Raw genomic sequence first — 25,941 nt, forward strand, 5'->3', positions numbered from 1 at the left:
TATCTTTAGTCACCACCTACATCACACTTGTCCCTTTTAAGACTATTTCTAGCTCCATCGACAATCACTACCTGATCCTCTTTCGTAAAATTCCTACATAACACCCCTATGTTGTCGGTCACCTGAACCAACCCTGCACAAGGCTTCAAAATGCTGGTGATCTGGTACTCACTCCCCAACACTTCCTGCAATTGCTGGCCCACACCTTTGCCACGCAAACGACCTAACAGCCGAACCTTCTTCTTTCTGTTAGAATTTGCAATTTAATTAGGCTTCCTAACTGCTGAGGACTGCAGCATGTTTCCTACACCTTCAGCTACAATGCTAATGCTCCACAGATTATTTAAGTAATGACAAATGTAATATTGTGGCTTAAACCATTTTAACCCTTATACGTGAAGATGGACCATCACTGAAACCGGTCGGTATTTGGGCTTAAAATAAAACCAGCTGATGGTGAGACCTGCTTTTTATACATTATTCATTGCAAGAGTTTTGCTTTCGAGTCATCGTCCTCTTAAGTATAAATAGTAACAGTGCCTCTATATCAAATACATTTGACCTAGAAGATAAAAAATACTTTTTAAATGTTCGTATTTGGAACACGCTCCTAATGAACGCAAGTGCAGTGTAAGAACGCTCAATGCTCACGTTAACCCTTTCTTCTTACAATGGTCTTCTCTGGACTGTGGCACGGCTAGTCCCGCAGATAGACATTTTAAGTGAAAAGTGTGCAGTCTGTCGAGTCTGGGGCTGACATATGGATGGCAGGCGCATGGTTGTGTTAAAGATATTAAAGGGGTATAACAAGTTAGTTAACACGAAGAGACGAAATAATATCACTAGTGATTTATGCAGAATGTTATTACACTGATTACTACAAATAAGTGGAAGGATTATTGTCGGTAACTGGCTTACGTGTATGAAAGGCAGAACTGATATTTCAAGAGTTGTGTTTCAAGATAGAAATCATAGTGATTGATATCTAATAACAAATTCTAAGTCCCGTGGAAGTTTACTTGAACTGTTCTTCTTTAGTAGTTTCCCCATCATTAGTACTACGAACTCGTAATAGTGACTTCAAACCCAGTCATAATTAAAAAATGAACACGATCAATGAATGTAAGCTCTATTTCCAGTTACAATCGTTTGCCGAAAATTAGTAAAAATGTGGTAAACAGTTCACTGTTAGAGAGCTTACACGTGCCAACAGCTGTGCTACCTCAGTTGGCTCACCGTTGGCTCAAACACAGCAGGATAGCTTGTCGAGAAAAAATTCACAGTTCATCAAGTTAACTGCGGTAACACGTGTAGCATTTCTTCGTTACCAGATTGCGCGATTTTTTCTTTCGAAGTGAGTGACAGCTCATTACAGCTTGTGGATAAGAAAGTCTATGAGCCCCTTATTCACTGAAAAGCTTCGAAAGGCCGTTCTATCCAGTGTAATTTTATCCAGAAGTGTTACCATCTGAGACATGCTCTGCATACAAAATAACCGTTAAGCTGAGTTGGAAACATAGCCATTTGCTGCTAATGGCTGTTCAGACACGCAATAGAGCTAAGTTTCTTTTTACAAACTACGGTACGCCCTATCTCGATGCTATACAATGTTGAGTTCGCGGCGTGTAAATGACCCTGTCGTGTGCTTCTAACATTATTCTCGCATTAACAGGCCTTCGCCCCTATAAAAAGCACTGTTAGCGTTAATCTGCATCCGTTAAGCATTCCAACCAAAAATTTAGTAAATATTTTAACAAAAAATTGTTTATCACCATGTGAGTAGGAGTATGATGTAGAATTTGGATAACAAAGAGGGCAATAAATTCGCTGTTGCATATCTTTTTCATGCCGTGATCGATGCAAAGTCTTTGGTGTATCACGTGTTACTGGTGCTTGTCGCGTCATTAAGCCTGACACGGAACACCGAAAAATGTGGGTCCCTCAACGAACTTGTGACGTTACATCAGCTGACTTGCCCGGCATACACCGCGAACGTTCGCTCCGACCGTGGCCCCAGAGAAATCAATATCTCAATTAAAAGGTACCCGCTAGAGCTCTTAACTTTTCTAAGTGTTGTGGAGAGTTTGCATGTATTGAAACGCGCAGTTAAGAATTATTAAACTCATCTCAAATAGTAGCTCGCTCCCCGCCGGAGACGGTCGCTGGCAGTCGTAAAATCTGCGTATATCTCGTTGGTCCCGCGGCCAGATAATACTACACTACAGAGTGTCGAAGTAACTGGGGTGCTTACAGGTACTGCTAGGTTAGCCCTTAGGCAGCGAACGTAAATTTGTTTGCTAATGAAACGTATCTGTCACAGGTAAGGACGTGTCTGACGTCATTTCAAAAAATTTAATACAACAGTAGTTTCTCGCATCCTACTTCCGAAGTCTCCTATCTTTCCAATATTCCGCCTCCAAATTTATGATATCTCTTATGACGACCTCCTTTGACACCTTTTTGGGCTTCTTCTCGTGCTAGTTGGAATTCATTCCATCATCTTCTTAAGCCATCTGTCTTCACCCAGACCGTATACATACCGGCACCATCTCAATCATTTCGCTTCGACTGTACAGTGGTGTCCAGTTTCTCAAGTGACGTGCAAGTCCTGTCGGTGTACACACAAAGCGAGATAAGGAGCTTCAGTTTCGCGTACACCTGTGTTTTGGACCTTCTTCTTCTTGTGCCTTTGACCATCATCGGCGCAGGGGCGGCACGGTTATTAACGATATGGCATGGGAAATTTAAGGGGTGGCCGGAAGGCCTTCCTGTCGCCACTCCGTTATTCCCCAGGACGGAATATGTGTACCCCCAACTGTATGCGTATAGTGTTATCAATGTTAAAGTAAGCAAAGATTGTCTTAATGTTCGCAAATCGTGTAACTGGAACGGTACTGGTTAACGAGAATCGGTTTTCAGATAATGAGGTGTGGGGAACCGCTTAAAAACCTCATCCAGCGTGGCCGACACAACGACCCTCGCCGTTAACCCGTCGGGTGGATTCGTTCCGCGGCTGGCACACCTCGTCGCCCAGAAGTGGTGCTTCCATAGGCGCCGCTAAACGGACAGGTGTTCCGGACTCCCTACAGAAAGTATGCGCGAAAATCGGTATCAACGTGACGACTTATAGTTACAGAGGGGCATGTAGATAGTGTACTGCAACATAGAAACTGGTTGCGTAGGAATAAAACCAGCAAATATAGTTGACAGTATTATCCTCAGTACAAATAAGAGGATTTGATGCTGTCAGTAAATACATGTCCATCTCAGTCAGATCCGAACGAATATAGGGAAATTAAGTGCTTACAGTGCACGTATGAAGATGGCTGCCTAGCAAAAGGCCATTTCTGACAGTAGTGCGTAATTTTGTACGTCTCCAGTGGGCCAAACAATACAGAAATTTGAAAACATCTGACTTGAGGCTAGTAAAATGGCCAGAATGGAGGGGATTTTGCATTTGAAATGATAGAAGGCATAGGTTGTACCTACGGCACAAACAGGTGTTTAACCCGCAGAGTATGGAGGCTGTAGTTGAGATCATAGGTGATTCTGTGACATTTTGGCGGTATTTTTCGCACCAAAAGTGGGCCCACCCTTTCACGTCACAGTGAACACGAATAAGGTTGCTTATTTGAGTATTATCAGTGACCAAATCTCTCTTTTCTTCTCTGTTTTCAAAATGAGTATGCCATCGACAGCCCTAACTTCCAAAGTGCCAACTGTCTTGTCGATAGAACTGCACGTTTAAGTTCCTGGTTTGATGATCACTTACATACCCTTGAATGTTCCCGTAAGTCACACGATCTTGGTCCTATACAAAATACCTGTGAACATTCGCAACAGCGGATGAAATTTAACAGTTAACCACATTTCTGTGAGATTTACTCACCAATAAGTCCCTCGTCGGGATATAGCGTACGCAGAAAAACTTGTGGACTCACTTCACCACAGAAATGAGGCCGTTATCATACCTAGCGGTGGTGTTACTTGGTGTTATCGTGAAGTCTCGTGAATGTGACAGTACTTTTACCAGTATGCTTATGTGTGTAAGTAGCTGCGAATCAACATGTCATCATGTGAACTCTCACCAGGCCCTATTATCTGGCGGGAGACACTATTTTCTAAGCATGTTTACCTGCTCACCTTGCGCTCAGAACGGGAAAGAGCGACGTGGAGCGATCGACGGGCATATTAGAGACACTGCTCAACTCATGTGTACAAAACTTCATCGTATTTTCCAAGTGATTTCCATTTCGCGACAGATCTGCACGTACTTTCCGAATCGGCCTCGCATTTGTTTATTACAGTTCACTTACTTTATGACAAAAATGCGCCGCTATACAAGGAGGTGACAAAAGGCGTGGGAAGGCGATACGCACGTATGCAGATGGCAACAGTATCACTTACAAGCGGATAAAAGGGCAGTGCGTTGCCCGATATGTTATTTGCACTTAGGGGATTCATGTGGAATGGTTTATTGCCTCACGATCGCAATTGACAGACGTTGAACGCTGAATGCTAGACGCATGGATCATTCCATTTCGAAAATCGTTAGGGAGTTCAATATTCCGATATCCAAAGTGTCAAGAGTGTGCCGAGAATACCAGATTCTAGGCTTAGCTGTCAATACGAACAACGCAGTGGCCGACGGCTTTCACTCAACAACCGAGAGCAGCAGCGTCTGTGTAGTTGTCAGTGCTAACAGACTAGCAACACTGCGTGAAGTAACCGCAGAAATGTGTGAGGTACGAACCTATCAGTTCGGATAGTGCGGAGAAATTTGTCTTTACTAGGCTATGGCAGCAGGCGACTGACGCGAGCGCCTTTGCCAACAACGCGAAATCCTGGGCTCGTGACCATATCGGTTGGATTCCAGACGACTGGAAAACCGTGGTCTGATCAGATGGATCCAGATTTAAGCTGATAAGTGCTGATGGTAGGGTTCGAGTACGGCGCAGACCCCATAAACACATGGAGCCATGTTGTCAACAAAGCACTATACATGCTGGTGGTAGCTTCGTATGGTGTGGCCTGTGTTTAAATGGAATGAACTGGGTCCTCTCGTCCAACTGAACCGATCATTGACTGGAAATGGCTGCGTTCGGTTACTTGAAGACCATTTACAGCCATTCCTACACTTTGTACTTCTAAACATCAATGGAAATATTATGGACAACACTGCGCCGTGTCACTGGGCCATAACTGTTCGCGACTGGTTTGAAGAACGTTTTGGAATATTCGGGCGAGTGATTTGGCTACCCAGATTGTCCGACATGAATCCCGCCGAAAATTTATAGGACATAATGGAGGGGTCAATTCATTCACAAAATGCTGCACACCAACACTTACACAATTACGGACGGTTATAGAGGCGAGACAGCATGGCTCAATATTTCTGAAGGGGACTCCCAACGACTTTATGAGTCCATGCCGTATCGAGTTGCTGCACTGTGCCGACAAAAGGAGGTCCGACACTAGATTAGCCTGTATCTCATGACATTTGTAGCCTCAGTTTATATAGCATTATATTCATGTGAATTTTTGTGATGATCTATTTTTATTTCTTTCTTTCTGTTTTCAAAACAGTATTAAGTTTACAATGTCTATCGTACGCTTTTTCCTTATTTCTATTTTTTCTGCTACTATTTAGATGGCTACAAATAGTTTTACTCTGGCATCTTTTTCTACTGTCATTCGGATGTTGCTTCACTGTGACAGAAAAACAGCCATAGATTTTCGTTATTGCAAATTATCTTCACTAATTTTAGAGCTATTTTTACACCTGATGATGCTGGTAATGTTGTAACAGCATAACTATCGCTGTTACTACACTAACAGACAATACAACAGTTACAAATATAAAAAGTACTTATTACTTGAATTTCATACACACTTATGTTACTATTATACACCTGCAACGATTACTTACGATAACGTTAGCGTTGGTGATTCTTTGAGTGCAGTTGTCTTTACTGTTGCCTGAGAGGAATATACACACACACACACACACACACACACACACACACACACACACACACACACAACACACAATTTACAAGTACCTGCATGTATCTACGCTACACAAAACATTAAAGGATAACTTCTTCACCGGCCAAGGTGGCCGAGCGGTTCTAGGAGCTACAGTCTGGAAACGCGTGACCGCTACGGTTGGAGGTTCGAATCCTGCCACGGGCATGGATGTGTGTGATGTCCTTAGGTTAGTTAGGTTTAAGTAGTTCTACGTTCCAGGGGACTGATGACCTCAGAAGTTAAGTCCCATAGTGCTCAGAGCCCCCTATGATAACTTCTTCGAAATGTCGTAATTGTCTCCCACTGAGACTCGTAAGTTTCAAATTTGGGTCAAAGTTGCCAACAAACTTCCACTGTAGTTGTGGAAAAGTGTGGCGTCCTAGGACGTCATTTGCGTGTTCGGCGACGGTTGAAACAGCAGACTGGTGACACATAAGGAAAAAAGGCCAGTGTTCAGATGTTCATGTGAGGTGTAAGGTGGGTTAATGATGTCGCATTGGCACAAAATTTCACCTCAATTCTGCGCAATGCCACCGTGGACACATCACATAATGGGATGGCCGTCACACTCCCTTTCACATATATCCCGCTTTCATTTGAGGCCTCTGCGATGGAGGTGAGAACTGCGATACCGAGCGATGGCATCACGCGATTTTATTATTAGTGGCCGATGAGAACATTTCACACACACGGTCGCCCAGAATCGACACGAAAAGGCCGCAGGAGGTGCCATATAGGACGTCAGTAAATCACTCTTGATTCCCTTCAAGGCCCACAGTTCGGCAAACCCCTCGGTGCCACCAACGCGACCTTTGTCGAGCACTTTAAAATTATGTTGGAAACTTCGACAGCTGTTCAGCCTCGCGGCTTATCTAGTGCCTGAAGGCAGGAAGACCTCACCCAAAGATTTCGAAGGGGCTGCCTAACCGTTAGCCGCTTGAGCAGGCATGATGCCGAAATGGTGTCGAAGTTTCTGACAAGTATATTTTTATAGTGCTGGCAAAGGTATGTAGGTGGCAATGAGGATGTTGCCGAACTGGGCAGGGGAGGGGGCGGCAGGGATGACTTACAGGGACCTTTTGCCGTTGCATTCACGCAAAGGTCAACATTACTGCACCTGCCATCACGCCAAAGGAGGTCTCGGAAGAGGACTGCTAATAAACTATAAACACCCTGTTCTACTTCGGATCATGTTCATATTTCGTCGACTGGTTTTGAATGATCCTTAGTGATTCGACCCTATATTCCAGAGCACATATTTCTGCCGCGCTAACTCCAAATAGGCCATGTCACGTTCAGTGGGGTTGCAGGCCCACAGTCTCCTTAGATAAGAGTTGAATCGTCCGAAAGGTGTCAGCAGTGTTAAATGTTATCGAGAACGTCGTCCTCGTGTTTATCACACTGCGAACTACCGTTTTCGACAGCGAAATATGTGGGAATCAACGCCCCAAAGAAACGGGTGGTTTCATTGTCGCTCTTTATACCACCCACTGAAGTCTATTCGTCCTGATTCTGGACTGCAGCGTGTCTGAAATGTTTGCCTCTGACACCCATACGAAACAACGTGATTTCATCGCTGAGAGTCTCGGTTCTCATCTCCATCGCAGAGACCTCAAAAGAAAGTGTGAAATGTGTGGTAGAAGTGGATGTGACGACTATCCCATTATGTGACATGTCCACTGTGGTGCTGGGCAGAATTGTAGTGAAATTTTGTGCCAATGTGACATTATTAACCCACCTTACACCTCACATGAACTTCTGAGCTCTAGTCTGCTTCTTTTCACATGTGTCGACACCTTGCATCGCCGAATCAGAGGGTGCCGTAGCACGCCTCGCTTTTGTACTATTACAGAGGAACTTTGTAGGGACCTTTGAATCAAATTTCAAACTTACTCCTGGCGATGGGAGACAGTTACGGGGTTTCGAAAATGTGCTCCTTTAATTGTGAAGCGCAGTGTAGTTTGTACGTTCCATACCAGACGGGCCACTATGTCCGACCTTTGCAATACTTTGCTGTTTCCCGACAGAATGCTGACGGATCACAGCGCATCGCTTGTATGCCACTGATTCTCCTGGTCTTCTTAATTACGCTTGTGGCCTCGTCCCATTACTCTGCAGTTAGTGGCCCAAGCGATCGCAGAGCTGTTGGCTTCATTCTCGTTCCCTAGGGTCGTTTACAAGCCTCAATGGTCTCTACTGTGTTGTCTGTTGGCTACAGTTACGGCTTACGTTTTCTGAGACAACACCAACTATAAGATTCAAGGTCCCGAAGTACTATTGCACGCTAATTGTCTCGTAAACTGTTTTGCCTCTTGAAACCCGCCTGGTAGTCCTTGCTACCAGAGCATGCTGAATAGTAGTGCCTCTGAATTTTTTATTCTGTTCCCAATATCGATTGAGGTATTAATGTCATGCACATTACTCGCTCGACTTACCCCCTCCGCTGACGCAAGTTGTAAACCTCTTCCGCAACAGGGCTCCGAACTGTTGCGTGTAACGTTGTGGAGTGTAATGTAACTATGTCCTTGCGTGACAGATCCTCAGAAAACTGAAGGCACGAATTCGAAGAGTTTGTCCACACATGGAGACCCCAGTACCCTCTTCTTCAGCATGACTTCTGTAGTAATCCGAGGCCATGGGTTCACTGGCATCGAATATCCACCACACATGCCCGACTTAACTACATCACATTTTCATATGTTTCCAACACTTAAAGAACTTCGAGAACATCACTTTCATAGTGATGAAGCGGTGCAAGTAGAAGTGAAGTTGTGGCTTCGTCAACAAAGTCAAACATTCTACAGTGACGGTATTAACAAACTGGTCTGTCACTAGGAGAAATGTGTTCGTCGATAGTGACACTAAGTTGAGAAATAAATATGTAGACATGAATAAACATGTAGAATGTTTATTTAAAAAGCTTGATGACCGAAACTTACCAGCTGCTTAAAACTGTGTGGCGGACGGAGACTCGTACTCGGGATCTTTGCTTTTCGTGGGCACGTGTTTCACCGACTGAACTACCCAAGCTCGACTCATGACTTCACAGCTACTTCCGTCAGTGCCTCGTCTCCTCCCTTTCAAACTCCGCCTTAGTTCTCCTGCAATACTTGCAATAGTAGCAATCCTAAATGGAAGGCTATTGCGGAGACATGGCTTAGCCACGAACTGGGAGATGTTTCCAGAATGAATTTTCACTCTGCAGCGGAGTGAGCACTGATTTGAAGCTTCCTGGCAGGTTAAAACTGTGTGTCGGTCCGAGTCTCGAACTCGGGACTTTCGCCTTTCATTGGTAAGTGCCCTATCGACTGAGCGACCCTAGAAAGACTCACGTCCCGTTCTCATAGCTTTATTTCCGCCAATATCTCGTCTCCTACCTTCCGACTTACTGGCTAAGCACAGCTGTGAGGATGGGCACTAATGTGTCGGGTAACTCATTCGGCAGAGCTTTGCCCGTGAAATACAAAGGTACTGCGTTTGAGTCTCGGCATGGCACACAGTTTTAATCCGTCAGGAAGTTTCACATCAATGTACTCAAACGTCTCTGTGAAGTCGTTTCATAAGACGTTTGTCGAATTCGGTACAACTTATTCACTTTACTACCTGATTTTAGCTCAATTCATGAACTCTTCCAGAAAGACTGAACACTCAAATAAGGCCTATTGAATATTATATGTGTGTTTTAATGTGGGGTTTCGGTTTTGTTTTGTGGCAAACGCTGAGTTGGTCATCATCTGCTGGGAGCAGACAATGTTGCTTCTCGTTCGAAGGAAAGCATCTTAGTCGAAGGCGGTTTTTGTGTGTGAGGTTGGTGACGGAGGGCTACGCCTGTGGTAGCTTCCGCTGCACGGGGAGCTACGTAACCTCGGAAGAGAAAGCGGCACTCCTCGGTAAACGCTTGGTGAGTACGGATCGTAGCTCTTAAGGGCGGTTTCAGGTGATAGGAAGCAGGTTGAGTTAGGGCTTCTTTATGTTTAACTGTTGAAATACAACTTCAGCTTAACTGAAGCGTGTGAAGCGAGTCATTTTTCTGAATGTGCCATAATTATATTGCTTTACAGAGGCGATTTTTGGGTGTTCGAGGTAAAGTGTGAAAATTACTTTGTTCATTTTGAAGAACGATGAAGTTGAATTTCAAACGGTAAATCTGATTAGGAAAAGCTTTTTACAATCACTTCAGCCGTATGTGAGTGTAATACTGTGTCGAAGTGAGTATGATTTTTAATCGTATATTTCGTGAAAGTTGCTTTTGCATTTGTGTGTCGATTTTGTGCCACGTGTTTGGTAATCAATGACCCTTCTGGTCCACCACAGAGCCGCAATAGGCTTTATTTTAAAAGTTTGCTTCTTTAATTAGCTGTAATTTCTGCATGACTATCTATTCTTTCGTGCGCTTTCTACAAAGCAGCACAACAGTTTGATTTGGAATGCACCACGTGCTCTAGTTCGGCCGTTTGCAAGCAGCAGACGCTGTTAGTATGTTGAATAATTATCGCACAACCTCGTGCATTGGTTAAAACTCTGACCACTACAGTGCATGAGTAGAAGCGTAATGCGAATCTCACTGAGATATTTTATGGTATGAATGCAAAGCAGCATTGTCTCTCACCCCGTTTTCTGTGTTTCTTCTTGTTGTAGTTGAATTGTGCTCTGTTACATTCTACGTAATTCTTACTTAAATATTTCTAGCCAGGCATCAGTTATGTGTAGTTAGGATACAATCAATAATCTACGTGAAAGATAAAATCTGTGGTGTTGATCTTACCCACTTACTCCGATTTCCAATCCTGAATTAATCAAGTGCTTCATGCACGACATGGAGCGCTATTTATCTGGCTACCTAAAGAAATTTGCATACTTGTAATTAAATTTTTAAAGTAATTAAACTAATAATTTTCCAGCTCTGTTTTTTTCTAAATGGTTAGGGACCTGAATTTCTCAATTTTTATCATTATTTGTTTGAGAGAAGCAGGTAGAAATGCGAGATAATGTATATGGCTCGATGAGAAACGTCGTAAAGATAGTAATACCTTACAGTACATTCCGCCGAAGTATGCATTTCAGTCCAAAGAATTCTCACATAAAAAATTCGGAGACATCGGTTTTCAGCATACTATTGTATATCTCCGGTTAGGGCACATTTCCGAAGAACTTGGTCTGGAGTGCCGATTTCGCCACAGTCACAGTAGGCCGTTGGCTTCTTATCACTTCAATAGACATACAGGGTGTTACAAATAGGTACGGCCAAACTTTCAGGAAACATTCCTCACACACAAATAAAGAAAAGATGTTATATGGACATGTGTCCGGAAACGCTTAATTTCCATGTTAGAGCTCATTTTAGTTGTGCTGCTAGAACATGTGCCTTTACAAGTACGACATAACATGTGGTTCATGCACGATGGAGCTCCTGCACATTTCAGTCGAAGTTTTCGTACTCTTCGCAACAACAGATTCGGTTACCGATGGATTGGTAGAGGCGGACCAATTCCATGGCCTCCACGCTCTCCTGACCTCAACCCTCTTGACTTTCATTTATGGGGGCATTTGAAAGCTCTTGTGTACGCAACCCCGGTAGCAAATGTAGAGACTTTGTGCTCGTATTGCGGACGGCTGTGATACAATACGCCATTCTCCAGGGCTGCATCAGCGCATCAAGGATTGCATGCGGCGGAGGGTGGATGCATTTATCCTCGCTAACGGAGGACATTTTGAACATTTCTTGTAACAAAGTGTTTGAAGTCACGCTGATACGTTCTGTTGCTGTGTGTTTCCATTCCATGGTTAATGTGATTTGAAGAGAAGTAATAAAATGAGCTCTAACATGGAAAGTAAGCATTTCCGGACACATGTCCACATAACATATTTTCTTTCTTTGTGTGTGAGGAATGTTTCCTGAAAGTTTGGCCGTACCTTTTTGTAACACCCTGTATGGACCATGACCCAAACGGTAGGCACGTACTTGGTGGAAACTGAAACGTTCTTCCTCCTGTGCAGTCGCGGCACACGCCCTGATATTAAAAGTACGCTTTCTGCAGCTTGCAGCAACGTTGTGCCGTGTAGCTCCGCAAACTCGAGCTGCTGCCGTGTGACGTCAGACACGGCTGGGGCGGACTGGGTGCCGAGCGACGACAGCGGCGGCAGCGACGACTCCTCCCCGCGGCGGCGGCCCCGCGACCCGTTCCTGCCGGAGAACCGCATCCCGCTGCCGGGCGCGGAGGCGGAGGCCGAGCACGGCTGCTGCGGGGGCGGCAGGCGGCGCAACGAGAGGGAGCGGCAGCGCGTGCGCAGCGTCAGCGACGCCTTCCACCGGCTGCGGCGCCGCCTGCCCGCCGTGGCCGGCCGCCGGCCCGCCAGCAAGCTGGAGGTGCTGCGCGCCGCCATCGCGCACATCCGCCGCCTGCAGGCGCTGCTCGCCGCCTCCCCGCGCCACCAGCACCACCCGCTCTGCGGCAGCCAGTAGTTGCCGGAACACCGGCAACTGCGGCGGCGCATTTCTCATTTCGCCATTATCCTGAGACCCATGACCGCACCGAGCACTGGTGCACATTCTGCATTATGTAAATACCAGATACGGAAACGTTCCTTCCTCTCCTCCACACTTCCAGATGACTAATCTACTTTGTTTTTCACACAAAATAAAACACCGTAATACCTAGCGAATCATATATACTCAAAGAAAAATGTATTAATCTAATATGCATGGACATTAATAAATGATAGAATGCTTTTACGACCGGATGGCACTGCTTTTGGTAAGCCTTTCGGGACATAAGGGAATGGTCCACGAAACTCTTCTGTTCCTGACGTTTCGTCCAGAACTGCGCTGGACATCTTCAGAGGCGTTGCTCCTTCGTTAAGTCATGTCGACTCAATACATGGTTCCTAGCCAATACTACGTCACAAAAATTTGAAAAAGCACACCGTTTGCAATTTAGGGCTTGTCACAGGTACCCCTTCCCCATCACTCTCCTCAGGATTAGTTAAAAATATTACGACAAAGAAACAGAGAGTGTTAAATTCTTGGAATTTCAACTCGATAATGCGAGGGTAAGTCAATTATTATCCTGAAAATAGTTATAAAATTTTATTGTAATCAAATAAGAAACCTACAAGAACATCATTTTTCAACATAGTCTCCTTGCTTTTCAACGCACTTGGTCCATCGTTGTACAAGCTTCCTGATGCCCTCATAAAAAAAAAGGTTCTCCATTGAACTGCGAGCTAGGAATTCACCGCTTCTTTCACTGTTTCGTACGAGGCAAATCGACGGCCTCTTAATGCCTACCGAGCGAGGTGCCGTACTGATTAGCACACTGGACTCGCATTTGGGAGGACAACGGTTCAATCCCGTGTCCGACCATCCTCATTTACGTTTTCCGTAATTTCCCTAAATCGCTCCAAGTAAGTGCGGGGATGGTTCCTTTGACAGGGCACGGCCGACTTCCTTCCCTGTCCTTCCCTACTCCGATGAGACCGATGACCTCTCTGTTTGGTCTCTTCCTCCAAAAAACCGAACGGAACCTAATGCCTGTTTGAGTGGACCAACAAGTGATAGAAGCGGCAAAACCGAGACCATATGGAGGATGATCCAGTACTTCAAATTTGATTTCGAGGAGCGTTTCAGCAGTGTGGGCAGCAGTATGCGGACGGGCATTGTCGTGCAGCAACACAACACCTTTTGACAACAATCCTCGGCGTTTGCTTCGAGTTGCAGGCTGTTTATTGTTGTGTCTCTTTCCCCATAATGTTCCAGTACTGGACTTTGTGCGTCCGAAAAAACCGTAAGCATCAGTTTTCCTGCGGCGGTACGTCTTGAACTTTTTGTTGCACGGCAAATTTGGATATTTCCATTCCAAACTCTGCCGTTCACTGTCCGGCTCGTTATGATGGATCAGTGTTTCGTCACCAGTAATGAACCTGTCTAAAAAGTTGTCCCCTTCATTACCATAGCGATCCAGAAGTTTTATGCAGATGTCCAAGCTCATTTGTTTATGCAACTGTGTGAGTTGTTTTGGGACCCATCTTGCACAAACTTTATGATACCCAAGCCTGTTGTGAATGATTTCGTAGGCAGAACCTTGACTAATTTGCAGACGACGTACCACTTCGTCAATAGTTAATCGTCTAAGAGAATCATTTCACGCGAACGCTCAATGGTTTCTTCATTTGTGGCGGTAAACGGTCGTCCGGCTCCTTCATCGTGCGTAACACTTGTACGACCATTTCGGAATTTTTCAATCCATTCGTAGACACTCCGTAGTGGCAAAACACTGTCCGCATACTGTACCGAAAGTGTTTTATGAATTTTGGCCACTGGTACACCTTCCGACCACAAAGAACGGATCACTGAACGTTGCTCTTCTTTGGTGCAAATAGACAGCGGAGCAGCCATGATTAACAGCAGGGCAGCGATAACGAAACTAACCTACCAGCTTAAAAATTTAAAAGATATAACAACAAATAAACAAAGCATGCGTCATCAATGTAAAACGACAGTACTACCAAAATAAACACAAATATAACTAAATTGCTGATCATAATTGACTTACCCTCGTAGACTGTCCAGTCACATTAATGTGACCACCTTTTCAAAGCCTGAATAATAAGAACAGATGCACAATTCATTTGCTCCATTGCTCCTTTCAGAACAACGAAAGCTCCCAGGATGTTACGAAAACTTTCCCGAGATCTTAACGTTCCCTCTTCCGGAAAGGATGCTTCCGAGGATTGTTGCATGTCCGTACACACGAATGGCCCTTCGCAGTGCGAATCGTTACGAAACGTGCAGGAAGAGTGTCAGTCAGCTTCTTTAAGGTATCGGCAGGGATGTAGAGACATTCCAACTCTACTGCCGTGGCCAGCTGCGCCAGGTGTCTCGATTAGGATCCATGGCGCGAACAGCCCCATCGAGGCGCGCCCAGACATTCTCGATTGGGTTTAAATACGGGGAGTTCGGTGGCCAGGATAGTACCGTAAACTCATCCTGATGCTCTTCGGTCACTTGCGTACACTGCGAACAGGGTGACTGAAAGGTACGTTCATTAAAAGGTGACTGGTTTCGGTAACCACGTGATCATCTTTAACCACGCTATTGGACAACGGCGGTGCATGGTGTGGGAACTGCTTTAAAGATGCTACTCCGGGCAGGTGTAAAATGAATGTGCGCAACGAAAAACAATAAACGCTAAAATGAAGATTTGGCACTGTCCTACTACCCCCTGAAGCAGATTTTATGATCTCTTAATTCTATAAATTACGATCTAAACATAAATGAATAATGAAGGGAACTAATCCTACTAAATGATAAACGTTGTTCCTGCTTATATATTTATTGTAGATTAAAAAAACCCTTTATATTACAAAATTTACATTTCCTAAGTAAAATTACTGATCAATTGCCCAACTCTGCCCCTTATTATGACTGCGCAGTCTAATATCAATAACGCAAAAGACTGACATCATCTACATAGCAAACACTAGAGGACACTACTTTCAAAGATGATCTACGGTGGTGTGGTACCTCAGTGGAAATAAACTACTGTGATCACAGCTGTTTAGCTTTTATAGCTCTAATAAGCCGAAGCAATTTGCGATATCATCGTATGTACGGCGTCCGGTGCGTCGAATTGATGGTTCTCGTACTCGTCTGTGACGATGGAAGAACTCCAGCCACAAATAAACTATTTCAAACACTAGGACGGCAGAAGGCGGTCTGCTGACTAATATAATACTGTCTTCTCCCCTCTGTGTTCTACAGACGAGAAACGCGAACTCCTAGCCACAAGGACGGAGTTCAGATAACGTGCCAACCTAAGTTTAGGCAGAGGAAGTGCTCTCCATTACTGAACGCTGTGGACTCAACGACAACTTCCAACCTGGAGGTGAAGTCCAGAGTCGTATAGGTTCGCAACAGTACAGTGTCTAACTGTTGTAACTATAAACTCTCCTGAGAACAAAGATAGCAACTCCGTCTGTACCAACAAAGCTGATATCGAGCGACCGTCACACACGGGCGCTCACAACGGAAGACCTCGTCTCTCCACCGCTGGCCTCCCAGCAAGACTCAGCTCCCCACTATCGTATTTCCGAAAACGAATCATATTCCCGAAACCACGTAATACTCTCCCTCTCTACAGATTATTCCGAACGCCGACCAACCGTATTTTAGTCTTTTGTCGTCCAGCGCAGAAAGTTTGCGAGGAAATGCCTATACTCATAAAATGGTATGCTTCTGAGTAAAAATGCCTGCGTGGTTTCCGAGGTGCTGCTTCATCGTTCCTCTCACCTGCGTCCAAGGTTTGCAAAGTTTGGAAGTATTATCCGGTTATCAAAAAAAATGGTTCAAATGGCTCTGAGCACTATGGGACTCAACTGCTGTGGTCATCAGTCCCCTAGAACTTAGAACTACTTAAACCTAACTAACCTAAGGACATCACACACATCCATGCCCGAGGCAGGATTCGAACCTGCGACCGTAGCAGTCGCACGGTTCCTGACTGCGCGCCTAGAACCGCGAGACCACCGCGGCCGGCTATCCGGTTATCCTTCCGGCCCTACTACAATAGCGGCCGGTCGCCCCTGTATTGTGTCTTCGCGCTCTGGTGTCCCGACTGTCCGTCTTGGCTCTTCCTGTGTGGAGCTGAACCACCACAGCTGTGTGGGACTTCCATCCTGGGCTTGAGTTTCGCCTGCCGCTTCATTTCCACTGTCGTTCCAACCTCTACTAGTATAGGCAATCATTCATTACGCCGTTCTGATAATAAAGACAATCTGTCACCTTTCATACGATAAGCGCTAACAATTATTTACTAGGCGTACGCGACAATGTCAGTCTCTTTTATATATTCATATATACGATGTTACAACCTATGACATGATAACTAATTGTGTTTGCAGATCACGGCAAAGTATGTGGACAGGTGCTTGTAAGGTGAGAAATTATGGCCACCTCACACGCTAAATGACGATCGTCATGACGATAGAGCAGTTGACTATCGTTATTAATGATTCCTGCGCCATGCACAACCAGTAGTTCATCTATATGGCTGAAGGTCTTAAGATGACACTGGTAATCGATACTGGTTACTTTTCAACAAATGTGGCATTGCTATCTAGTTTTGTAATTAATGTCAAGTATTACATTGGGATCTCTGAGTTTCTCCAGCACTATTTCAAAAAGATGCCACTTTGAAGAGGAAAAATAAATTGCATATTGGGATGGACATGGCATCCAAGAGCAGAAGCATATTTGGGTTGATGCACTGAGCCTAACTGAATGACGAGTTCAATAAGGCGATGTCCTTTGGCCTGGACTCTTCCGACAACTGTTGCGACGTATTTGCTTTCAGACACTTCAATGGCCATATGTCCGATAGGGCATAAAACGTCATTCATATGAGAAGGCCACCTATCTCCATTCAGTGGATGCCCCGTTGCTGTATTGTCGTGCAAATTTCAGCCTTCGTCGCTGATGAACAGCAGTCAGCATGGGCGCATAAACCAAGCCTGTGCTCTGCTGTAGAGGCCCAAACACAGCGATGTTTTCTGAACTAACGCTGAGAAGACCCTGTTGGTAGGCCCTTGGTTCATCTGGTCAGTCAGCTGCTGAACAGCCGCACATCTGTTCGCCTGTACACATCGTCACAGCCATCCTTCACACCTATCATCTATCGCCCGTGGTGCACCACAGATGCCGTTTTGCCGTTCATGATATACTTTAACCAATGTGGCACGTGAATAGTTTACAAACTTACTTTTCTCCGTCCGGGGACTGGACCTCTGTGTTATCATCTCAGCATCAATTGAGTAGTAGTGACACTGGAAATGGAAAGACTGGAACTTGTACGGGCGCTAACGACCACGTTGTTGAGCGCCTTACAAAGCAGCATCATCATCACAAACTTAGCACATTGCGAAGTGCATCCACTCTTGGCCCAAACGCTACTGGTCATGCCATTTTGGCCGTTACATAAATTTCTCCGTTACCGCACAGCGACAACAACTGCACTGCATTCCGTCCTCCGCCCCTGGGTTCGAACGTACATGGTGGTCACATTGATGTGACTGGACTGTGTAAATTCATGTCAGAGGGGAACATGCCACAAAACTACTCAAGCGGCTAAACAGATCTGTATTTGCAATGCGGATGATGTCATACACATCGGTTTGAAAAACAAGAAAACTAGCATAACTTGCTTTCATAAAGTCTTCAGAGTCAATAACATGCCATATTATGAACGTCCTGCAGACGCCTGTCCGAGGAACTAGGAATACTAACGACTGCTTTCCTACATATTTCTCCTTAATGAAATTTGTAATTAAAAATAGATCTCTTTTTCAAACCACCAGCTCTGCTCTTGGAATCATTACTAGAAATCAAAATCATCTTCACATTGATTCATATTCACTTACTTTGGCCGGGAAAGGTGTCTTTCATTGAGCAATATACATTTTCACCAACTTGCCAACAACCAATATAAGTAATAATTAATAAAGTTTAATTTTGTTTCCAATGGGCCCGCAGCTCGATATAAGTCGTGTAAAGACATTATGAATCAAGTCCAAAAAGCTGATTTTTGGACTTAATTCATAATTAAGTTTAGTTCGAGAGGAGGCTAAAGCATTCATTAGTGGCCAACTTCTCCTGCTGCACGGATGGATTTCTAAGAAAAACCAACTGACTGCTTTGTTGTTAATAACATCACATAATGCTATTATTACGTACTATCTGACTTATGTACAAATTTACTTCAGTAAAGTGATCAATGTAAATAAGTACTGTAAAATGATTTTTGCATTTAATGATGATATGTGGCTAAAATAGTCTAAGAATTATCGCATACACCTTAGTGTAACGAACACTTACATCTTTTGAGCCAAGCTTGTTATTAAATTTTAAATGAAACCATAACAAAGATTTTTTTACTTATTCCACGTCCACGACTACCATTTCATATTGGATCTGTGGAAGATACTTACATTAGCAGATCTCTTTTTTCGTTGTAAATATTTGTAGTGTATTCGTGTTTTCTAATATGTTCTACATCGTGGAAGACTTCCTCGCCATCCTTTGGAACCAAATACACTTCTAATCTAATCCACAGAGGTGCAATAACATGGCTTGCAATCTAACTCGCAGCCACGGCAGAATCTACGCGCTCTTCGAGCTTAACACATTGATCCAGAGACCATGTAGGAAACGTTTGTGGCAGACCCGGATGAGTGTTCTGCACTAGCAGTGGGGTGAAGGGGGTCCCGAACACGAATATGTGGAAGCGCATGTACAATTCTGGCATTGCCTTGCAATCAAGGGAAACCTCCACAGAAATCTTGGACGGAACCGTAGGACGGACACTAATTTTAATTTAATTCTGGAGCAATATGTACACTACGGGTCAAAAGTTTTCGATCATCCATGATAAAAACTGTATACTTTATTTCAGTGAATAGACACATCGTAAAAACTAAATAGACCAACAAACAACCATTTTCTCTCTGTGTCATTAAGTACAATAGCATACTGTTTAAATTTTTGCCTCTTCAATGAATCCACCCTTTGCCCTGACAGTGGCTGCACAAACTCTTGATATTACGGAGATTAAGATTCTGAGATTTTTCCGACCAACACGGTCTTAAATTATTCCAAAGATCTTCAACATTAGACGACCCAATTTTCTGACGTTTCTGTCAAGTTAATTCCATAAGAGTTCAATGGAATGTAAGTCATGTGACTGACTTGATCAAATCATATCCTTCAGATCCCCACATTTCTATTTCCTATTCGCATACCCTTTGCATAATTTACAAACATTTTTGGGATCATTGCCCTGCTGCAGAACAAACTCACGACCACTACTTTGCCAGATGGAACTGCATTGTCGATCAGTATCCTGAGATATCCTTCCTTCTTTAATGTTCCGTTAATTCTCATTAGGTCACTGACTTTGTCACCCACAGAGCTACGGCATGTATGGACCTATCCTCCATCACGCTTTACCGTTGGTGTCACACTGACTCTTCATAGCTTCTCCACGAAGTCGACGAACAAACAATAGACGTTATCTTCCAAATACCACAAACTTGGATTCATCCGTGAATAACACCTAAAATCTTTGCTGCACGCTCCAGGTTTTATGCTGCTGTGCCCATGGCAGACATATCGCTTTACTTTGTTTTCGGAATACAGGGTTTCTGACCGGTATGTACCCGTTTAAAACTTGTTCACGAAGACGATGTTGCGTAATTGAGACAGAGAGCGGAACTACTAGCATACTATTTAGTTTAAATGGTTCAAATGGCTCTGAACACTATGGGACTTAACTGCTGAGGTCATCAGTCCTCTAGAACTTAGAACTACTTAAACCTAACTAACCTAAGGACATCACACACATATCCATGCCCGACGCGGGAATCGAACCTGCGACCGCAGCGGTCGCGCGGTTCCAGACTGTAGCGCCTAGAACCGCTCGGCCACCCCGGCCGGCACTATTTAGTTCTTCGCGAATTTCTGGTGCAGTACGAATCTTCTGAGGTTTACTCTGGTCATATATGAACTGATATCCCCTGTATGATGTTGCGTGAAATACTTCCATTGCCACCAGTTTGACTGAACCGCTGCATTGTATACACCACTTGCCCTGTCTTGGAGCGCAGCAACTGCGATGGGCATAGCATGCTCCGCATACGGTACGGTGGCCTATATGCGACGTTAATTTGCAGCCTGGTGTCAGTTCTCAGCGGGACTCATCAGCAGAAGCAGCATTCTCCTGAAGATGGCAACCATTTGGATCGGCGAAATATCGAATCGAGTTGATTTTAGGATCCGGCAGCAAACCCTAAGAGACTTTCAAGACTTATTACGCAGGGTAAGCCTACGAACTCACATACACCATTGTAGATTGAACTATGCCAACTCCTGGTACTACTGTCGTACTGTAATAGCGCTGCTATTGCTGAGCTAAATTGCGCACGTTTCTCAGTTCCAGTCTCCTATTTTCGTCACATGTAGAGAAAACATGGTACGAACCCGATCAGGTGTACAAACACACTGCTAGATGCACAAAATGTACTGTAAACTAATGCGAACTGATCCCTACACACACACAGCTGACGTAATGAGGCCTATTAGAATGAAACGTCTTGGGTAAAGGCACGTCAGTGTTACTGTGAATACGTATCAGCTCCCGTCTAAGCAGACACTAGTCAAACCCATAACAGAGGCGTTTAGTCTTTACCTGTTTATAATTGCTTTATTAACAGAGAGGTAATGATAGAATATTCAAAACTAAAGCCCTGTTCTAAACGCAAATCCATGGTTGCGATAGGTAGTCAAAAACTTTTGACCTGGAGCGTATGTGAAAACGTATTTGTTTATGGTTGAAAATAGTAGATGCTTCTCGACATGTGTAATATATCTGTGTCGCTTTCGATTGCGTTCCTGTCTGAGAAAAATCTTAGGGCATCTGCTTACATCTAGGCTGGCCCCTGTACACAATAGCGCACACGTAACGAAAGGAAATTTGCTAAAAACGTGACAATTGTATTAAAATTCATATTGTGACCGGGTCGCTAAGAGTTTGAGCAATGCAGCAAAAGACGTGATTATTACATTCTCATTACTAAGGCCTTTAGTAAAGTAACAGCATAGCATTGCAAATGTCAGAACATCTACTGCGCTTCTGGTACTAACACAAGAAAAATTTCTTATCCAGGTTGTAGAACTTGATGGTTGAGGAGCCCGCAACTTTAGTAGTTATTTGGAATCAAAAGTCACCTGTTGCACTTTTATTTTTTGTCACCAAGCCCGATTTCGGTCACCAAAGACATTTTCAGTGTTACCTGAACAGTATTGGAAATCAACGTAAAATCGAATAAGTTATATGAAGTAGAAAATAACAATAAACATCGTCAGAACAAGCACAGTAAAAGAAAATAATGTTGTATAACAACTCGTCCACAGACATCGTCAAAAGAGCAAAAATCAAATAATGTCGTAAATAAACTCGTGCACAATTTATGAAATTAAAATATATGAACTTAAGAACCTTGTGTCTTGGGAGTACATGGACAGATTGGTCAGACATGTGAAGAGGCAGGATCACCTTACAGGAGTGACATGGAGAGGGCAGGGAAGGTGGATGGAGGGAGACATATAATAATGCTATAAATAGAGTGTTTAAAAAGTAAAACAAAATACAGAAGTAGTAAGCTGTCGTCACCCTGTATGTTTGTCAAAACACTCCAGTACTTTACGCCTCATGATGAGCAAAACATGCTTTAAACGCGTTGCAGTGTTAAATTATACATGAAATACATAAATGTGACTGTAACAGAAAAATACAAATAATTAATAAAATTTTGTTATTTGTGATTATTCCCAGTGACGCAACTTTGATGATCAACAGTTTAGTTACAGTAAACTTGCACACTGAGCAGTGCTGTGACTGTGCTGTATTTCCTTGTCTCTGAGGTTCTACAGAGACTATGCGAAAGAAACAGTACAATGAGTAAATGCCACTTGTTTGTCATCCCTAGTTTTCCAAGTCTGACACTTCTTTCGACATAGGTCCTCATAACTTTTCCCATATTATCTCTTTTTCACAATGCCTTCTATTGTGTGTTTATTTAAATGTTTTTCATTTCCTACAGCTCTGTGACCTCGAAAACCACGTTAAACTGTAACTTCCCATGCAATTGCCTCAGAAAGACAATTCAAAGCTTGGATGGAGGCAACATCAGACAGGAAGGTAACGCCATACCACCAACAGGACCAGAAATGAATGCCGGGTGGTGGGCTATCTTGGTGTAGGGCTGTTCCTCTTTCTTAGCTGTGACCGACACCGCTGACGACGCGGGATACAGATATTTTGCATAGTTTTTATTGCACGATATTTGTGTGATACGTAGTCGCGTGATTACACTTTTAGTACGTAAGTTGTTCACTTGAAATTTTTGCGTCTCAAAGTTTCGTTGTTGGCACTCTGTCGGAGCCCATAATGTATCACCTTTCTTTCGCAGAACGGGTTTTGTTATTTTAAATTCATTCATGACAGTAAACAAAGAGATCATGTAACCATGAAACTGGCAAGAAGGTATTCCTTACGGTACAGCATGATATTTACTCGCATGAGTTTACTATCATTTTCGTGCAAGAATTAGCTTTGGGTCAAGCAGCTGTCTTTGGAAAGCAGCAAGCTTGGAGACGAGAAAGCCGTGACATCGTTAATGGAAAGACTTTGTCTTGTATAATAATAATAATAATAATAGCAACCACTATCGGACTTCGTATAAAGACATAGGATGCAAACGAATGTTTAACAGTGATAACGGTAGCAGACTTGCAGCGCGCGATCGTCGTGTCACCGAACTGACTACTTCCAGCTAAATTTCAGGTCAACAATTACACAAAACAAACTTCTTTTGTACGAATTTTATATTAGGCTACCAAATAATGATGAACTAATTCAAACAGCATTACAAAGTTGTTAAGGCTTTCGTGGCCACTCGTTGACAAACTGCCTATTGGCTTCTGTCTCGGGTTCTTCGGCCGACGTTCATCTAATGATTTTTCTGGCGTTTCGCCAGCACGAGCACGAGTGGCTGGCATTGTCAAAGCTTCACCCTCCATTGGCGGTGGTGAACTGGAGGCGAGCTGCTGCTGCTGCTTTCATCTAATACTTTCCCCTCTTTGGGGAAGTGTGAGGGGGAGTTTGTAGCCTTTCGGCTTTTACTCCCCTGTGTACTTGTGTGTGTGATTATTTCTGTACTTTTTTGGTGTCTGTGAACTGTGATGATTGTTCTGTGTGAGTCTGGTACTTGCCTGAGGTTTGGCGAGATAATTGTAGTAATTTGGGTAGGAGCAGGATTTGGGAATGGATATTGGGATTTTTCTCTTCGACTTAGTCGTCGAAGATCGTCATGGGGCGATTGTGTTTATCGCGGGACATGTCATACCGACCTAGGGAGTGGATGAGGGCGTTTCCCGACCTGGAGGTACCTTCATAGAAGGCCCTTGCCAGGTCTTGGAAACGCTCTCTCAGGAGTGGGATTTCCGCAGCGGCATGCAAATCGTCGATAGGGAATCCAAGGGGTAAACGCAGTGCCCTCCTGAGGGCGCGGTTCTGCAGCCTCTGGAGTTTGTCCAGGTGCTGCTTCGCCGCGTATCCCCAGACAGGACACGCGTATTCCATGACTGGCCGGATCAGGGCCTGGTATACGTTCACTCCTACTGAGCAGGAAAGGGAGCTGGATGAGTTGAGGATTGGGTACAGGATGGACATTCTGGCGCAGACCTTCCTATGGACTTCGTCTATGTGGGGTTTCCACGTAACACGAGAGTCCAAGGTTACACCAAGATACTTGGCGGTTCTGCGCCAGGGGAGTTGGGTTCCGTTTAGGTGAAGGTGGAGGGGGGGGGGCGTTGAGGAGGTTCGCGCCTTCCGAGCCTACGGGTGATCAGCATCGCCTGCGTCTTTTCAGAATTGATGGTGATTCGCCAGCGACGGGCCCAAGTTTCTGTGTCATCTAAAACCCTTTGTAGCCTACGGATGACCAGGTCCTTGTTCGCGTTTCTTGTGTAGAAGGCTGTATCGTCAGCGTACTGAGCCGTGTGCACCAGGGGGGCCGTTGGTGTGTCCGCAGTGTACAGACTGTACAAAACGGGCCCCAGGACCGATCCCTGTGGCACCCCAGCACGAATACGCCTCTTGGTGGAGGTGGCTGTTTCTATTTTGACAGAGAAAGTTCTGTTCGAGAGATAGCTTTTGATCGGCTTAACTATACTCCCGGGGAACCCTTGAGTGTACAACTTGTAGAGTAGCCCTCTATGCCATACTGAGTAAAAGGCTTTGGCTACGTCTAGTAGCACTAACCCGTAGTAGCCTCTGTGGTTGAAGCCCTCTGTGGCTGCTTCAACCACTCTCATGATCTGTTGTGGGGCAGAGTGGTTCTGCCGGAATCCGAATTGGAAATCCGGCAGAATTTGATCTCTGGTGATATGTTCTTGTATGGGTCTTAGCAGGAGGCGCTAATAGATCTTGCTGAGAGTTGGCAAGAGGATAATCGGCCTGTAGTGCTGCGGGAATAGAGGGTCTTTCCCTGGTTTGTGTATTGCGACCACTTCCGCGTGTTTCCAGCAAGCTGGGAACTCGCGGGTACGAGTAATCTCGTTGAAGACGTTCGCGAGGTGTTCGATCGCCGTGGGTGGGAGGTTTTTGACCAACTGGTTGGTGACATTGTCATGTCCTGGCGCCTTTTTGTAGGGGAGGGACCTAATTACTTTTGCCACGTCTTCAGGGGCAAAAACTGTGGGTTCGTCGTCTGGGTCCTCCTCGGCATTGAGGAAGACAGCCAGTTGACGACGGACCACTCTTTCATGCTCATCATCCTGGGGTTCAGCCGCTTGGAACTGCTTCTCAAAGGGTCGGCGAGGGCGTTGGCCTTTTCAACATGGCTGTAGGCCATACCCCGCTCGCCGTGCAGTGGCGGCAGCCTAGCGCGTCTTCTTGTGAATTGTTTGGTTGCTTGCCAAAGTGTGTGATCGTCTACTTTGAGGGCTGTGAGGCGGTTTTGCCATTGCTGGTTTCTGTGCTCATTGAGCGCTACCTTCAATTCTCTCTGAAGACGATTGAGCTGTAGAGAAGCACTATCACACGCGCTTGTTCAGAGAAGCTGTAGAAATCCAAAAAGACGCGAACAGTTTCAACAAGAAAGAGGACAGCCTTAAGGTAAACGGATCCTGGCTGCCCGTACTGCAGCGAACGACCGCCGCAGGTAGCAAGAGGAGAACCGCACCGGAAATGACCGCGGAGAAGCCCTCGGTCGTTGGCGCGCCAGGTACATATAGTCTGCGGCCGCGAGCTCGCCTCCAGTTCACCACCGCCAATGGAGGGTGAAGCTTTGACAATGCCA

General features: G+C 44.7%; 1 protein-coding gene across 1 annotated transcript; it reads left to right on the forward strand.

Annotated features, from left to right (window-relative positions):
- Positions 1–11,968: 11,968 nt before the first annotated feature.
- LOC124606216 (helix-loop-helix protein 6-like) lies at positions 11,969–22,688 on the forward strand. The gene is made up of 2 exons (XM_047138190.1): positions 11,969–12,425; positions 22,681–22,688. The coding sequence occupies exons 1-2, from the start codon at positions 11,969–11,971 to the stop codon at positions 22,686–22,688; spliced, it is 465 nt and encodes a 154-aa protein (XP_046994146.1).
- The last annotated feature ends 3,253 nt before the right edge of the window (positions 22,689–25,941 follow it).

Source organism: Schistocerca americana, chromosome 3 (genome assembly GCF_021461395.2).
Source record: "Schistocerca americana isolate TAMUIC-IGC-003095 chromosome 3, iqSchAmer2.1, whole genome shotgun sequence".
Lineage (NCBI taxonomy): Eukaryota > Metazoa > Arthropoda > Insecta > Orthoptera > Acrididae > Schistocerca > Schistocerca americana.